We start from the raw sequence: 16687 nt of genomic DNA on the forward strand, positions 1-16687 counted from the left end.
GCAGCCGAGCAGGGACGTTGGATTGAGTTGGGGGCAGGCTAGCTCTGCTGGCTACAGAGGTGGCTGTGATGGCAGCGGGGAGCTGGGCTTAGAGGACTCCAAGCACCGGGAGCAGGGTCCTGTGGAAGGTACCAGCAGCATGTTCAGCCGGTCAGGATACCAGGCCCTTCCCTTGGGAGACTTTGACCGCTTCCAGCAGTCCAGCATCGGGCTCTATGGTGCCCAGAAAGGCTTCTTCTCCTTTGGATCCAAGCAAGACCATCTGGGGCCAGCCGGGAATACCACAGGTGAGTCCCAACCTTAGAGGAGAATTGCTGCCTTCCTCCCTATTGCCATGCTTGCTGTAGGGTGTCACACTGGCTGGGTGCCCCCCACACTGCTGGCTTCCCTGGGCTGCAGGGTGCATGGGGGAAGAGGCTCCAGTGGGGGTTCACGGGCAGGGAAGGGGGTTTTGGAGCAGGTACATCCCCCTTTCACCCCCCTGCAGATTCCTCCCAGGGCTGGCTGTCCTGGATCTGCCATGGGATTATCACCTTCTTGGTCTTCTTGCTGATGGTTGTCACCTTCCCCATCTCAGGATGGTTTGCCTTGAAGGTAAGGGAGGAAAGCAGGCAAGGAGTGGGATGACAACCCATCCTCCATGGGGGGGACCATTCCTGGCTGCCCCTGGTCCCATTGCTTCCGGCACCACAGGAGCCGCGGTTTTGCTTCTGCCCTGGTCTGAATTTTCCTGTTCCAGATCGTGCCCACCTACGAGCGAATGATCATCTTCCGCCTGGGCCGTATCCGGGCACCACAGGGACCTGGTGTGGTCCTGCTCCTGCCTTTCATTGATCAGTGGCAGCGAGTGGATTTGAGGACGAGGGCCTTCAGTGTGCCCCCCTGCAAGGTGAGCTGCCTTGGGCCTCAGGGCAGGATGGAGAGACATCTCTAAAATACCCAGAGCAGGTGGATTTTGGCATGGTCTGATCCTTGGTGCTGTGCATGGCCCCAGCTTTCAGTTCCTCCATCCTCACAGCAAGGTGAGGGGGGTTGTAGCTGGTGCTGTGAACCCAGAGTCCTCACCTGCCTGTGGTTGAAAAGCTCCTCTTGACTTTGCACACCTTGTTGAATGCACGTTCCTGGCTGGAGACATCTCAAAAACATCAGTCCTTATCCTTTCCAGATGTCTTTCAATAACAGCCCTGTGCTGGAAGCTGGCCTCACCATTCAGACTAGACCAAACTTCATCATTTGGGTTGGTTTTGTTTCTAATAACCCTCTTAATAAAGAGATCTAGAGCCCGTTGCCAGCTGGGAAAGAAGTGAATGCCTTTGCTTCCAGGCTCTATGCACAAGGGTTGGGCTGTGGGGCAGAGGGGGGAGAGATCCTGACTCTTCTCTTCCCCAGCTGACCTCCAAGGATGGGGCGGTCATCTCCATGGGTGCCGATGTCCAGTTCCGGGTGTGGGATCCTGTGTTGTCCATCATGATGGTGAAGGACCTCATCGCGGCCACCCGGATGACGGCACAGAATGCCATGACCAAGACCTTGGTGAGGAAGAGCCTCCGCGAGATCCAGGTGGAGAAGCTGAGGATTGGGGAGCAGCTGCTGGTGAGAACTGCCCTAGCCCTGTGCAGAGCCCCCCAGGTCCCCCAAACCCTTGGGCTCTTGGTGTGGAAGTAACAGTAAGGGAAAGCTGTAGCTGTGGAAGGCCACCTGGCCATGGACCTGGCCAAGGAGGAGAGCTGGGAAGATGTGGTGATTAGTGGGGAGCAGATACCTTCAGCCTGTGGGTCTCTGGAGCTCTCTTGGCTTATCTCAAAGGGCTTTGGCCACACAGAAAAGCCCATGTGTTGTCGGCAGGCTTAAAGTTGACCTCCATATATCCACCAGGAAAATGTCTGGAGGGGGCTGCAAACTGGAAAAGGCCTTTTGGGAGAGAAGTAGGACAGGGTGGTGGCAGAGGGACAATGACTAGTGCCTGCAGCTGACCTGGGCCAGGCCAAGATCTTGTGGGTTGAATGTCTACACAGAAGGATATAAAAGGAGGCTAGGGGGATATACTGGTATCTGGTGGCGTCTGGGGTATTTTGGGTGTCTGGGGTAGTTTGGAGGTCAGAGATGCTGCCTGGTGGAGCACCATGCCAGGCCACAGTGCCCAGGAGAGAGTGAGGAAAGGGGCCAGCCTGGGAGGGAGCCACAGAAAGGGGAACAAGGCAGAGCTGTCCTCCCTGTCCTGACCTCCTCCAAGCCGGGAGAGCAACTGGGTGAGCAGGGTTGAACATGAGAGTGGACAGCTTAGGGGAGATGGAGCCTGGTTCAGCACCCTGCATTTAAAGCTGGTGGGTAGAGAAGTATAAGCTATGGGAATGCCCATGGTTGGGGGTGCTGTGGTGAGTGGTCTGCAAGGCCATACCCAGCTCTGCCTGGGCTGCCAACACCTCTCCCTTTCTTCTGGGCTCTGCAGCTGGAGATTAACGACATGACCAAGTCCTGGGGCCTGGAGGTGGACCGGGTGGAGCTGAGCATGGAGGCTGTGCTGCAGCCACCCCGGGAGAACCTGGTGGGCCCTCTGGCCACCACGCCACCCGTGCCCAGGCTGGAGGGGCTGGATGGCACCGTTCAGCAGCTGGCTGCCCATTTCTTCAGCAACACCCTAGCTCTGGCGGGCAGCGGGACTGGCACTCCAGAGGCAGGTAACCAACCCAGGGCCACCGCTTCTCTTCTGGTGGGTATCCCTCCTGCCCGATGACCTTTGTATCCGTTGGCTGTTTGACAGAGGAGTCAAAGTCCGGGAGATATCACTCTCCTACAAGCACAGAACAAATAGGCTGGTAGGGAGGAGGAGAGAGGACTGCTTCGGGCACAGCTCCATACGGCACGTGGCACAACATAACCTTTCTAACAAGACATTGGAGATGGGACTGGGGAGGGCAGGAGCAGATCTGGCAGGAGCCTGGGCTCAAGACCAACTCACACCTCAACATTTCCATCAGGCAAACCCAAGCCTGAGCGTGCCAAGAGAGTCACATCTGAGGGCAACATGGATTTTTTTCCAGAAATCCTGCACCAGTTTGTGCCTCGCTGTTTCTTTCAGGGATGATTTTCCACCCCCTGGTAGCAGAGGAAGAGTAACCCATGGCAGGCAGAGGAGCAGGCAGTAGGAACTGGCAAAACCATGTTGCCCTCTTCTTGCTTAGCTGGAAACTTGCTGGATAAGTGGGTTTCTTTGTGCTGGAGAGCTTTTCTGGAGGGTTCATGCAGACCAGCAAAGCTTCATCACCCAAAGGTATCCCCTCAACCTACTTCTGTCCCATTGTCCCCAGGAGACAGCATGGAGACAGTGAATGAGGTGGAGCCTCCCACCGCTCCCCTCCTTGCCGCTGCTGGCAGTGCCTGGAGGAAACCCAGCATGGATGAGCTGCTCTCGGCGGTGGAGCCTGTCCTCTCTGAGGCCCTGGTCGGTCAGGTGGGAGCATCTTACCAGGTCAACATCGCCCTTCCCAGCGGTACCTGGAGCACCTACTTCATAGACCTCTCCTCAGGTCACTACTCTTTGGGGTTGTTGTGTCAGAGGTGGGAGGGTGGTTTGTGCCTGTGCCCCCTTTGCATGCTGCGAACCCCACCAAGCTTGGTGGTAGGAGGTTCCACACCATATGACATCATGCTCAGCAATAAAAAGCTGGGGGAGGAAGAGAGGGACAGAGAAGGAAGGGAGGGACCTTCGGAGTGATGGCCCTATACTTCTACTGTGAAGAAAATTAACTCTATCCCAGCCAAAACCAGCACAGCATGGCAAAAGTAGGACAGGGCTTGGAAATGGACCACTGTAACAGGACACTGGTGGAGCAACACAAGAGAAATTTACCTCCATTAGGAATAAGGACTCCTGTCTCCAAAATACCCCTGCCAGGCCCTTGTCTGTCATCTGGCCCAACTCAACACATGTGAAACAGTAGGGGAAACACCAGCAGGCAAGGCTGGATCCTGAAGCCTGCTTTCTCCCCCTCCTACACCTCATGTCCTACAGGCAGCGGGCGAGCTGGACGCGGTGTGCCCGAAGGCAGCCCCGATGTCATTCTGGAGGTGGCAGAGAAAGACCTGCAGGACCTCTTCTTGGGTGACCTGCGCCCCTTGAGTGCCTACATGAGTGGGAGGCTGCAGGTGAAAGGTGACCTGCACCTTGCCCTGAAGCTGGAAGAGGTTGTCAAGGCAATGAAGCAACGTAGATAGAGCATGCATGTGGGTGCGTGTTTGTGTGCATGTGTCTTTGTAGGTGTGCAAAAGCAGGGGACATATAGGTGTGCTGTGCGGTGGGGGCCTTGCCCTGCTGGAGCTCCTGCTGCCCTCCCCATGGGGGCTGCAGGAGTTGGGTGAAGACCTGAGCAGGGAAACTGAGGCTGAGCTCCATTGCCTGTTCTTGTCCTTGGCTTTACCTCTCCTGCCCGTCCTTTGTCTATAACGTTATGGGATGGGAACCAGCTGGCATCCTAGCATGTGCCAGTTTGCTTCCAGGTCCCTTGGCCAATATGCCAACATGCCATGAGGGCACAGACTGATGTTCTGCTGCCCCCACAATGGGCTGCATGGCCAGGCATCTCAGACTGGAAGGGGCATGAGCTGAGCAGATTGGACTGGGAAGAGCTTGGGGACACCATGGCCAAGGACAGTAGTCATGCGGTGGGGTGGGCAGCTGAAGCGGGGCACGAGGGCTGGCTGGGCCAGGCTGGGATGCTACCAGCGGGCTGGGGTTGAGGTCCAGCGTGGCACTGCTGATGGGATGCTGGCATTTATGAAGAAGGAGCAGAGGTGGCAATTTGGGGAATGACCTTCCTGGAGGTACCTGAGCCTTCCCGACACAGCAGTTTGTATGTAATAAGTCATTGTGCTAATTTGTGCTTCAAAGTGCTTTTGCATGTATGCTGTGAGGTCTGTCCGTGGGGGTGTGTGGACTGTATATAGGCATATATAGATATTTATTTATTTTGTAAGCTTCCTTTCTATCAACTCTCCATGGACAATAAACCTGGTCTGCAGCCTTGCACTTGGGCAGTGATGGGCTGATGACTTCTGCAGGCAGACGGGGCTGCACCCCTCGGTGCCTCAGTTTCCCCAAGGGACCCCAGGGTGCTACATAAAGAGGCCACATGCTAGCCAGGGCATGGGTACTGCTGCCAGTCAAGAAGGCTGTGTGGTGTGACTCCATCTCACCATGTGGTTGTGATGAACACATGAAGTCCTGCCACGGCGAGGAAGAGTTGTCAGGATGCCTCTGGGGATGCTCAGGTCCCCTACAGCAGCCAGCACCCCAGGGGTTAAAATGTCTTGGAGCTCCATGCAGCTTTACCAGCCCCCAGGATGTTTTGCTGGACCGGTGGGGACAAGCTTGACTGGTCTTGCTGGCCTGTCCTGTCCATGCAAGGGGCTGGTTCCCAGGGAGGGGCAAGGAGAATTGGAATGTGTCCAGAATTGAAATGTTTTTAATTTAAATGTTTCATGGGTGCATTCAGGCCAAACGACCTGCTAAATGTCTTCTTCAAGGCCTCAGGCTGGGTGGCACGAGCCTGGGCCAAGCTTTGGAGATCCTACAGGCATCAAAAGCCTGGAGGGGAAGTGACAATGGTGTCCCACCATGCCCTCTCCTTTTGGGGCTGCCAGGCTGGGTGAACCCCAAGTGCTCCTGGTGGTCCCCTGTTCACGGTGGTTCCTATTTTTGTGGTGGTCCCCCTTTTGTGGTGGTCCCCTTTTCATGGTGGCCCCCATGGTGCACACGGCTGGGGGATACCGATGCCCTGCAGGAAGGGGCAAAGGACAGCCAGGGCACAGCCAGTCCCCCAGGAAAAACAGGGATGTGGAAATGCTCTCCAAGGAGGGGGAGGGGGGCGACGACAGTCCCTGAGTCCCCTCACCGCGGGGGGAGGCTGCTGCTCCTTGGGGAAACGCCTTTTGCGGGGCGGGGGGCTCTTAGGGTCCCCTCGGCTGGGAAGCGCTTTTCGGGGGGGTGCCGGGGCGGGGAGCGCGCTCTGCGCAGCTCCCCATCCCCCGACGCGAAGGAGGAGTTATTTGCAGCGCAGAAGAAATCGAAAGTGCAGGCAGCGCAGGCAGGCAGAAGACTCCCGGACCTGCCCGCCCCGCCATGGCCAGCTCCGTCCCCGGCTCCGGCACCCGGGTGAGCGCCGGCTGGTCCAGGGGTGGATGCCGGGGGGATGCGGGCGGGGGGCTCCGGCGGTGCGGGGGCCTCGGGGCGGGGGGGGGAACGGTCCAGGCCACCACGGAGTCCCCAGCCCCAGGGCGTGGCCTGGGGAGGGCGGTGGGGATAAGAATTTTAGGGTGGTACCCCCGCTCTCTGGTTTGGTGGGTGGCAGGGAGGGGGGACTGGTCGCCAATGCAGGCCCCCCCCCCCCCCCCCCCGCCCCGCCTCCAGCCCTGCGAAAGCACAGATGCAGGAGGGAGGGAGGGAGGCAGGAGGCCAGAGGGATGGGCTGAGCGAGGGAGGTGGGTGGGGGGATGGCTGGGAGGATGGACCCTACCCTGCCGGGGTCTTTAGATGCTTCCTCCGTGCCCCATCCTCTGTGCTGCCCCTCTGCAGCCCTCCCCAGACCAATAGCCAAGGGAGGCTGCCCTGTTTCCTCTTTGCAGGGCCCTGTCCATCCAACCTTACCACGGTGCACAGGCGATCTCTGGCCTGCTTACAGGGCCTGGGCACTGCTGGCGGCAAGTGGTTGCTCACTGGTTACTCCAAGTAGGGTTTGCAGGTCATCCTGCCCCGCCCAAGATGTAGTTTCAGCAGCTCTGAAAAACACACACCGGTGCTCATGCCTCTTCCTCTCTCCTTCCCTCCTCAAGCTCCTAGAAGATGACTTCCAGTTCGTCCTTTGCGAGGGCTGCCAGCAGGAATCGCCCAACCTCAAGCTCCTCACCTGCCTCCACACCTTGTGCCTCAGTTGCCTGAACAAAAACAAGGCCATTGGGCAGTGCCCCTTGTGCTGGACGGCCATCCCACACTCCAACATCATCCCTGACACAGACAACCTGCTCTTCGCCAACCTGCAGGCCAGGCTCAGCATCTACAAGAAGATTGTTGATGGAGGTGACTTGTTCTGTGACAACTGCAAGAAAGCCGGCGACTTCTGGTGCTCTGAATGCAAGGAGTTCCTCTGCACCAGCTGCTTCGAGGCCCACCAGCGCTACCTGAAGAGGGAGAGCCATGAAGCCAAGAAGGTGATGGACATCAGGGCAGGGTCTGCTAAGGACTTCCTCGAGGGCACCAGGAGGACTGGTAACTTGTTCTGCTCCAACCCGAACCACAAGAGCCAGGCTGTAAGGTAGGTCTAAGAAGGTCTGCCCCCATCTGGCTGGTTTCTTGTCACAAATCTCTTTGGGATAGTCCATGATGGGACTAAGCAGGGTGTCCCTGTCTCTCTGCTGCCCTGATTGCCACCCTGTGATGGAGAAGATGGGTGGGAAGTAGTGACCGGTGGACTCTAGGGCATGGAGGGAGGGTTTGGATGAAGCCAGGTTCGAGCTGACGATGGGAGAGTGTGGACAGGGTAGACTGAGGGAGGAGAGTGTGTGGGGTGCTCCTTGCTAGAGTAAAGAGGGTGAGGTTGATGGAGCTCAGCAAGATGAAGGCCGGTTGCTTCAGCTGCCGTGATGGACAGCAGAGAAGGGTGTGTTTTGCTGATGGTGATAGACCAGCTTGGAGAGGATTTGGGGAATAGCATGGGTGCAATGCAGGACAAGGTTTAAGTGCCCCCAAGGGAAAGTCCAAGCGAGAGGGGAAGGGGCTGGAGCATCCATGGAGGCCAGCACTGATGCTAGCCACAGTGGCCCAGATGTCTCAGTATGTCCCTAGCCCACCACTTGCCAAGGCTACCAGGACTTATATGAGGGATTAATGATGATCTCCACTCCCCACTTCTTATATTCTTGCCTTAGGCATCTTACGGAGATAAGATATTCTTTGGTATTACATTCTTATACATAACCCCAGTAAATACTCATGGAAGGGTAGAGAGTTCATTTCTTCATTGCCCTTGCAGTGCGTGGATGAACGTTTACTGTAACGCTTGCACAGTCACCACAGTGACTTTAGCCAGCCCAGCAGATAGTGAACCAACATTTTTTTTTTTGCAGTTGGGAGAGTATAAAACCAGTGCCTGGCCCAAACTTGGTGGTAACTTAAATTCAATGAATGAATGAGTTTGCAATTTGATAAATGAATGAATTGCAGAGTGCATGGTCTAAATTGCTGCTCTGCTTGTGCTTGGCCTCACAGCATCTACTGCAAGAAGTGCGAGAAGCCTGTGTGCTGCATCTGTGCGCTGCTGGACAGCCAGCATGCCCCCTTCTGCGACATCCGCAGCGAGACCCAGCGCAGGCAGGAGGAGCTGGGCACATTGAGCCAGGAGCTGAAGCAGAAGAGAAGTGGCTTCGAGGCCACCTACATGGCACTGCAGGATGAGGCCGCTCAGCTGGAGCAGGCACAGCAGGAGATGCGGGAGCAGATCCAGCAGCGCGTGGAGCAGCTGGTGCGGCTGATCCGGCAGGAGGAAGAGGAGCTGCTGGGACTGGTGGAGGTGCGGCAGGAGCAGGGCCGGCAGGAGCTGGCGAGAGAGCTGCGGCGCGTGGAGAGGGTGCTGCGGCGGATGGAGGCGGGCGAGCGGCTGGTGGAGAAGATGAGCCTCTACGCCACGGACCAGGAGGTGATGGATATGCAGCCCTTCATCAAGGACTCTCTGAAGGAACTGAAGCGGCTGAAGCTGCCAGCAGCTGGGGACCGAGCACAGCCTGGGGACTTGGCTGAGTGCAGAGCCAGGCTGCAGACACTGGTGGAGCGTGTCATGGGGCACCCAGGTGAGGACTTGGCCAGGCGGGCTGGGGAGGGCGGGACCGAAGCAGAGTTGAGGGTTATAATCCCTGGTTAGACCATATTATCCATGGGTTTCAAATCTCCTTCCACATGGTGGGCACACTCCAACCTCTGCCAAGGATGGGATGGGATGCAGTTGTTGCATCCATCACTTCCAAAGCAATGCTTGTCTCTTGCCCTTGCGGAGTACAGTGGTCCCCCAAACGCAGTTAGAACTGAGGGAACATGGCAAATCGCTTGGGATGGAGCCATGCCATGGGCTGAAGGATAGGGAGGTGAGTGGCACCTGGAGATGGGATGCATGGAGCAGGAGCTTGCAGAAGCTGGTGTTGGCAAGGAGGAAGCAGGTAGAAGCGTTGGATCAACTCTGCATCCTCTCTGAGAAATGTTTGTGCTGATGACATGCACAGGTCCCTCAGGGGTCATAACCATCCTCTGGGCCTTAGTGTCCTGCTGCCCACTGACCACTTGTGCTCCTCAGATCTCCAGCCAGTTTGCCTTTGCTCAACCTTCATCCACAACCATCTGAGGCAATTCCCTTTTTGGGTTGTTGATTACTGCCTTGGGATGGTGTATCCAACAAGAAAGGCAAAATGTTCCCCGGGAGCACTGCCTGACAGGGATGGCAAGAGGTCCACAACCGCTGCTGGGTTTTCCCAGGTCTTCCCCCATCTCTTCAGCAGCAGTGCTGTGGCAGAGATGCTGCTGGTTTGGAAATGGTGACGGCCTTGGCATCTGTGGTGTGTGCAAGGGTGGTGTACTGGGGAATCCAGATTTGGTCAGAAGGTGGTAGCATCCTTCCAGAAAAGGGGGCGGGGGGAAGCAATGGGAGGAAGACTGCGGGGTCTTCTGCTCCATCCCCCTGCTGCTGTCTTCAGACCTGGGTTTATAACCAGTGTCCTCCTTGTCCCTCTGTGGGCATCCACCACTGAGCTCCCCAGGGTGAGCTTATGGGCTGTGGATGATCCATAGAAGAGCCCAGGGGTGATGTCCTGGATGGAGCTTGGGGTTTCCTGGGAACAAGCTGCCTCCCACCCAACTCCTTGCGTCTCCATCACATGGTAGGCATCATCCCTCCGTCTCCCCTCTCCACCCCACCAAGGCAGGCTGGGAGGACCCTTTCAGCCCTGATTCTCCCCTCCTGCTCCCTTCAGCCTTCCTCCCCACGACAGGTACCTCCACTCCCCAGCACGACGCCCTGTCTGAAGACAAGACCACCCTGATCCTCGACCTCGAGCCTCCCGGGGAGCATTGCCAACCACATGGAGGTGTCCCCGCAGGGCTGCCTGCCTACCACCAGCCCTGTGCCCCTATGTCAGACCCCTCCAGCGGCAGAGGACATGTGTGTCCAGACCAGGGAGGCGCTATGTCCACCACCCAACCCACACCTCCAGCCCTTCTGATGCAGAGGGATGAAGAAGCAGAGGAAGACTCAGAGTCAGCCCATGGGGACACTGTGCCTCCTTCCAGGAGCATCCAGGACTCTTTGGCCTCTCTGCAGGAAGATTTCAGTGGCTGGGCCAGGTCCAACGTGCAGCAGGTGGACAAGGTCCTGAAGATCAGCGATCGCCTCCTGCAAGCTCAGCACAGGGCAAACAGGCACCTGGCGTCTGTGACCCATGAGATCCAGGCCATGTCCTGCTCCCTGGCCACCATCGCCTCTGCTGTGGGACCCTTGCTGCAGCCTGTGGCCAGCCCACAGAACCCCCCCACTGCAGACATGGACTGGACATCGCTGCCTTCCAACTTGCTGGAGTTATTCTCTTCCAGCACCCCGCAGACGCAAGAACTGCTGGTCTCAGTGGCTGCCATGGCCCCTTCTTCCAGCAGACCCCCTCCTGCCACCACCTCTGCCATCCCAGTGGGCTTGGAGTCCCCCAGCCCAGCCTCCAAGGAGGAATGCCCCAAATCAAGGAACACCACCAGGGGCAAGCATGGTGCGAAGCCCAGCACCAGACTTCGGAAGCGGAGGAAGAAGTGAGGGGCTGCAAACCAGAACATTTGCCATGGACTGCGGCTGCTTGGAAAACACTTTAAAGGTCCCTATGCAGACCAGGCTCTCCATCTCACCTTGCTGTGCCAATAAATTCCTCCTGGGATGAACGGTGCATTGGTCTTTTGCTAGGTTTGGGAAGGCAGCACCTCCCCCATGAACGAGCCCACGCTGCTGCATGGCAGTAACTTGCTTGGGAACAGCATGATCCTACTATTTTTTTTTTCTTTCCTTCCCAGCATGTGTGACCTCCCGGCTTATGGGTCTGGGATGGGTGGGAGGGCAGCAAACCCATATAGGAAAGCTGGAGAAAAGGCTTTAGTGCAAGGATGGGTGAATGAGTTGGCGGGTGGCCAGGCAGAATGGGCACCTCTCCAGCCCAGCCTGCAAGCTCACTGACGGGTTTCAGCCTCAGTAGCATCTCCAAGAGGTGACCCTCCAAGGAGGTGGCCCCAGAGCCACCTGCACCTTCTGCAGAGTCTTTTCTTGCTGCTCTCAGACATCCACAGCGTTGCTCGACCTCCTCTCAGCTCCCTGTGTTTTTCTTGTTTCAGAAGCCACCCCAGCTCCATCCACGGAAAACTCCCACCAGGTGAGACTTGGTTTTGCTTGCGTTGCTCTGGGATTTTTGCCTCATGAGGTTACCTGGCAGGAATCTGGGGCTACCCCCAGCCCTTGCAAGGTTACTTGAGCTCTGGCATTTAGTTACTGCTTTCCAAGTTCTCTTCTGAAAGAGGAGATCAGCCAGGCTAGCTGGGAATAGGGCTGCAGAGCCAGGGCAGATTTTGTCCCTTTCTGGCTAAGGTGCAAACATCTCAGCGTGGGACATGCTGCTGCATGCACTGTAAAGAGCTTTCGTAGACACATTGGCTTGGAGGTAATTTCCTGCTTGCAAGTCATATCCTGCCTGCACCCTGTCCTGCCCTGCCCACATCCAGGGCTGGCGGGGGAGAGATGCTGCAACTGGTTGTGATGGATTTGGGGCCCCCAAACACATTCCCACAAGAAAGGTAGAGCCCCACTCAAGCAGATGTGGCCTTCAATGATGTTGAAGGCAAGCTCTCTTCTGGTTTCCAGTCCCATAGTGCATGAAGGATTTGTCTAGCATCGGACCTGTCTGCCTTTGCCTGGGACAAAACAGCCATCACAGGACCAGGTCCGGGGACCCCCAGGCAGCCATTCTGCAGAGCACGTCCCCAGCCACCACAGCCTGGGATCAGAAGGGCTTAGCCCTGCCTGCAAGCTCTGCAGAGTCTGGGAGCTTCAGGGCTGAAGCAAGAACATAAAGATAATTTATTCCCCCAGCTCAGGAAGGGGAGGTTCCCATCTTCTCCTTTGCAGCTGTTAAGCAAGGCAGAAAGTTTTCCTGACCCTTGTCAGGCAGAGAGGGGACCTTGACCAAGGCAGCTGGAGTGGCCACAGCCCAGGAGAGCCAGGGGCTTCATGCCAGAAATGAGGATGTGGTGCTGGGTGACCCCAGAGCAGCAGAGACCATCTGGGCAAGCAGAGCACTTGCTTTGGGCAGGGACAAACGCATGTGGTCAGGCTTGTTCGGCTATGTTCTGGTGGCAAAGGACATCTCCTTCCCTGACCACTCAGGGCTGCTCTCACTGGGGTCCTCTTTGCACACTTAGGTCCCCACCTCCACCCCTGCAAAGAGGAAGGAAGTCCAAAATGCAAATGTCCTGACATCGCCAGTGAAGGTGATGAAGGTTGAAGACAACGACGATGGATGGAACCAGATGGTGCTGCAGCAGCCAAGCTGCTCGGACCAGCCTGGGACCAGCTGTTCAATGTTCCCCACAGCTCTTGTCAAGGAGGAAAGCCTGCTGAAAGACATGCCAGATGGCAGTGGTGGGCTGCAGGACTCAGGTAAGCAGTGTCCAGAGCAGTGGAGCCGTGGGTAGGCTTTATGGGGTGTAGGCATTGAGGCAGGGCAGTTTGCAGCATCTCCATAGATATCCCAGGAGGATAGTTATGTCCCAATGCATTGTCTTGTTCAAAGACAAGACGTTTGGTGGAGATTGATGGAGAACCAGACTTTGTTCCTTCAGCTGCTTGCATACTCTTAGGCTATGTGATGCTGCATTTTGGTCTTCTCTCCCCTGTAGGATCTTGCCCAGTGTGTACTCTGTATCTGTGGCTTGAGGGGGAACCAGTCCTTTTTCAGGTGGACCCTGAGGGCAGGGTTGCTCCCTGCTTGCTCCCTGCCCACCTTGCTGGCTGTCCAGGGCCACCCCTTGGCACAATTGATGATGCTGATCAGGGAACCATCAGCCCTGGCACTCACCGTAGGGGTGGACAGCCCCACATCCAAAAGGTGACACATCTTTCCTACCTTGGCAGATAGTGATATTCTCTGCTTGGACAGCTTTGAGGACGACAGCACTGATGAGTCAATGGTGAGTGCAGCTAAGGGCTTTAAGTGCTTGGCCCTGCATTGCTCAGTGTTTAAGCCATGAAGACTGGACTGCTTTGTGCTCCCAGACCTTCAGGACCATCCCATAATCCCCCTTAGAACCTGGCAAGGAACTTGTGAAATCCTTCCTGAGTGCCAAAATAAATCCCCTCCAGCTCTCCTCCGCTTCTGGGGGAACAGGGTGCCCAGCAGCTTGGAGACCTTGGTAGATACCATCTTGGTGATGCCAAGGTGGTGAGCAGCCAAAATGAAGGCCAGCAAGAAGAGGCAGTCCAAGACCTCACCTCCTCTTTGATGTTATGGATGGATGGGGTTTTGTTGTTACTTTGCAGCACTGAGCAGTTCCCATGACAGTCTGCGGGACCAAAAGCTGGTGACCAGCTCTTCAGAAGAGGTTTTAGAAATGGGCAGCTTCCCTTCCCTGCCTGCTCTTTGCTGGGTTAGGCCCTTGGCTCACAGCCAGAGGAGAGATGTTGGGTAGTCCCAAGTTTTCTGTCACTTTTGAGCAGAAAGCCAGTTGGGAAAGGATCCAAGCAAGCTGTCTCATGTGGACGTGCAGGGAGTATGCATGTCACACCCTAAGCCCTCTAGCAGGCACTTTGAGTAGATCCCTGAGCTTTGGTAACTTCCAGGACACACGAGTGCCCAGAGCTGCTGCTCTAGTTCTTCCTGTGACATTTATTAAAAGCAAACTGTGTGCTCTTCCAGGACTCTGGTCTGCTAGATGATCCTGGCAACATCCTTGATGAGACCACCAACGAGGACTACCTGGGCCTTCCCATCAGCAGCCAGAACACATCGGACACGAGACAAGGATCCCTGGTCTTCTTTGACGTGACTATTTTGAGTAAGATCCTAAGTGGGGAGGTCCCATGTGGCAGCCAGCTCAGATCCCCACATCTGTCAGTGTCTCTCTTTTTGGGGGGAAAAGTTCAGGCATGTCCACCATGGCCTTGGCTGTGTAAGGGAGAAGACAATATCCTGAGCTCCCAAGAGGCCTTGCCTTTGAGTTTCAGGACACGTGGAGGAACGTGGAGCCCGTAGGGCCATGGGGAGATTTCTCTGAGTTTGCTCAGCCAGTTAACCAGCCCTTGCACTGTTGTGTCAACATGGGCTCCCCTGCTTCTCCTTCCCATGGGCCAGTCTCTCTTGGGTAAGGCTGATTTTACTTTTCAAGCCCCTCTCCTTAGTCCACCCTCAAAGAGGTGTAAAAGCCCTTGTGTTCCTGGTGGGGGGAATGATCCCACTGCAGGAGGTGTTAGTGTTGATAGGCAAGACACTCCTGAAGGACATTAGAGATGCTGGAAGCTGAGGGTGTGACTGAATGGTGGAGATAGGTGAAATGATGGATCAGCCCCCCAGCTGCTATCAATGGTGAAGGCTGTTAGAGGCTGAGCAACTCAATCAATATTTTATTTTCCTACTGAAGAGACTAATTCTGCCTTTCCTCCCTCTCCAATCCTCTTTCCCTTCCCTCTCCTCTTCTCTAGAAAATGAAAGCATTCAGATGACAGTGGTAGATAGAGAGAAAGTATTCCGAGTCCTGATTCAGCCACTGAAATATTTGTCCAGCTTGATGGCCAAAAATAGTGTGTATGAGATCGGTCTGAACAACCTGCTGCGCTACCTCAAGACTGTCCACAAGCCCATCCTGGGTGCCTTTGGTCTCTGGTCACTCCCCTTTCCCACCCTCTTGCAAGCATTGACGGTCATGAACAAGAAAGAAGAGTTCAACTCTGTTGTGTATGGTTTCCTGGACCTTTTGCCCTTGATTAAGGAGAAGATCCCCAAAAGGGATAACTACAAGCTGAAGAACTTGGCCAGCACTTATCTCCGGCAGCACTTCAGTGACTGCAGCACCATGGAGAATGCCAACATCGTGAAATACCTGTGTGGGGTCCTGGATGTCGACCTGGTGAAGAAACCCAGGCTGATCCTCAGTCAAGCCAGCCTGGAGTCCTTCATCTCCCTCCAGCCCTTGCTGGCTGAGAAGCTCCTCACCAAGCCATCAGCCCAAACACTGGCTACCCACAACATCGGCCTCTCTGAGCTCTGGTCCTACTACCAGGACAACCCTGAGAATGGGTTCCAGAAAGTGTGCCGTCTCATCAACGCTCACCGGCACAACTCCGAAAAGAAAGTCCGAAACCTAAGCAAGGTCAAGGTCTACTTCCAGCGCCAGGAGCAGTTGGCTGAAAGCCAGAAGACCCTGGCAGGCAGCAATTTTCCAAGAGCCATAAAGAGTGAGGAAGAGTGTTGAAAGATGCTGGTGCGTCTCCAGGACTCATTCCCCTCTCACCCACGGGGAATGAGTCCTGGGGCCAAATCACATCACTCACATCAGTAGTTTTGCTTTCAATATTTCCTGCCTGCTCTTGCCTGGGGTGATGAGTCTGGGTCTTTGTGGTGTGACAGTCTCCTGCGGTAATCTCTCATCTGAACTTGTGGTAAGGTGAAGAGGGGAGGACACCAACTTGGCTGGGACATGTCCTGGCTCTGATCCGACACCCTGCAGCCATGCTGTGCTTTTGTTTCCCCCCTGGATGGATCAAGCCAACTCTTGGGAGAAATCTTGCGAATCATTTCTGGTCTGGGTTTTTTTGGGGGGGTGAATGGGATCTGAAGCCAGCTGGAGAAACAGCAGGTGGGGAAACTGGTTTGTAAGGACCAAGGATGGTGGCCATTGCTAGGAAGAAGGTTGGGCAGAGCTGCTCTGTTCCTGTGAGTTGCTGTGTGGGATATGGCTGTGGGACATGGCTGTGGGACATGACTGTGGGAAGAACTGAAAATCCTCCTTCGGTCAGCAGGATCCAAGCCCTCTAGTCTATATGAACCTGCTAAGTGGGCACACAGGGGTGTGCTTTTCCTACCTCTCCCACTACTTTCCAAGCTCAAAGACAGCCAGGGGATTGCTTCATCAGGGGATGCAACTCATTGCTCTTTGGCTTCTGTGCCTGCCTAGCGATGCAGAAGAAATAAATCATTTTCCTAATTTGTTATGCATTGCAAATGATTTTGTTTTGTTCCCCATTCCCAGAATACCCACCTACTCAAAAAGGCAGATGTGCATGGTAGTGGGTGCTGCAGTGATGGGTGCTTTGCAGCATGACAACCCCTTGAGCCCATGACACAGCTGAGGTGAGCACAAAGAGCATGGGATGACTCATGTATGTGAGATGTGCAGCTATCCCCAAGATAGGCGTTGGCTTGAAGACAAGCAAGAGAGCATCAAGAGGTCCTGTTTGCTCAGGGAGGTGCCAAGAAAGCCCGTCAGCCTGCTCCCCATGGGAACAACCCAAGTCATTTCCCTTCAGATGGTGCATAGCTGTCCTGCCCACCGGCAGCTATCCAGTTTGGATCATGACAAAACAACCTGATTCAGCCAGGGCTATCACCTGAAACTCATGAACATCTCACCTGG

At 55.7% G+C, this 16687-nt stretch overlaps 2 protein-coding genes across 3 annotated transcripts; both read left to right on the forward strand.

The window, feature by feature from the left end:
- Nucleotides 1-139: 139 nt before the first annotated feature.
- Nucleotides 140-4215, forward strand: STOML1 (stomatin like 1). 2 transcript variants are annotated; one of them, XM_075714342.1, is made up of 7 exons: nt 140-287; nt 488-594; nt 740-889; nt 1390-1593; nt 2450-2678; nt 3309-3527; nt 4013-4215. In XM_075714342.1, the coding sequence occupies exons 1-7, from the start codon at nt 140-142 to the stop codon at nt 4213-4215; spliced, it is 1260 nt and encodes a 419-aa protein (XP_075570457.1). The 2 variants fall into 2 exon arrangements, with proteins under 2 accessions (XP_075570457.1, XP_075570458.1); XM_075714343.1 differs by having other exon boundaries at nt 3312-3527.
- A 1903-nt stretch (nt 4216-6118) lies between these two features.
- Nucleotides 6119-15526, forward strand: LOC104032949 (protein PML-like). Its single transcript, XM_075714466.1, has 8 exons — nt 6119-6151; nt 6829-7307; nt 8261-8838; nt 11402-11439; nt 12482-12719; nt 13194-13249; nt 13975-14113; nt 14757-15526. The coding sequence occupies exons 1-8, from the start codon at nt 6119-6121 to the stop codon at nt 15524-15526; spliced, it is 2331 nt and encodes a 776-aa protein (XP_075570581.1).
- Nucleotides 15527-16687: the final 1161 nt, after the last annotated feature.

Source organism: Pelecanus crispus, chromosome 7 (genome assembly GCF_030463565.1).
Source record: "Pelecanus crispus isolate bPelCri1 chromosome 7, bPelCri1.pri, whole genome shotgun sequence".
In the NCBI taxonomy this organism is placed as follows: Eukaryota; Metazoa; Chordata; class Aves; order Pelecaniformes; family Pelecanidae; genus Pelecanus; species Pelecanus crispus.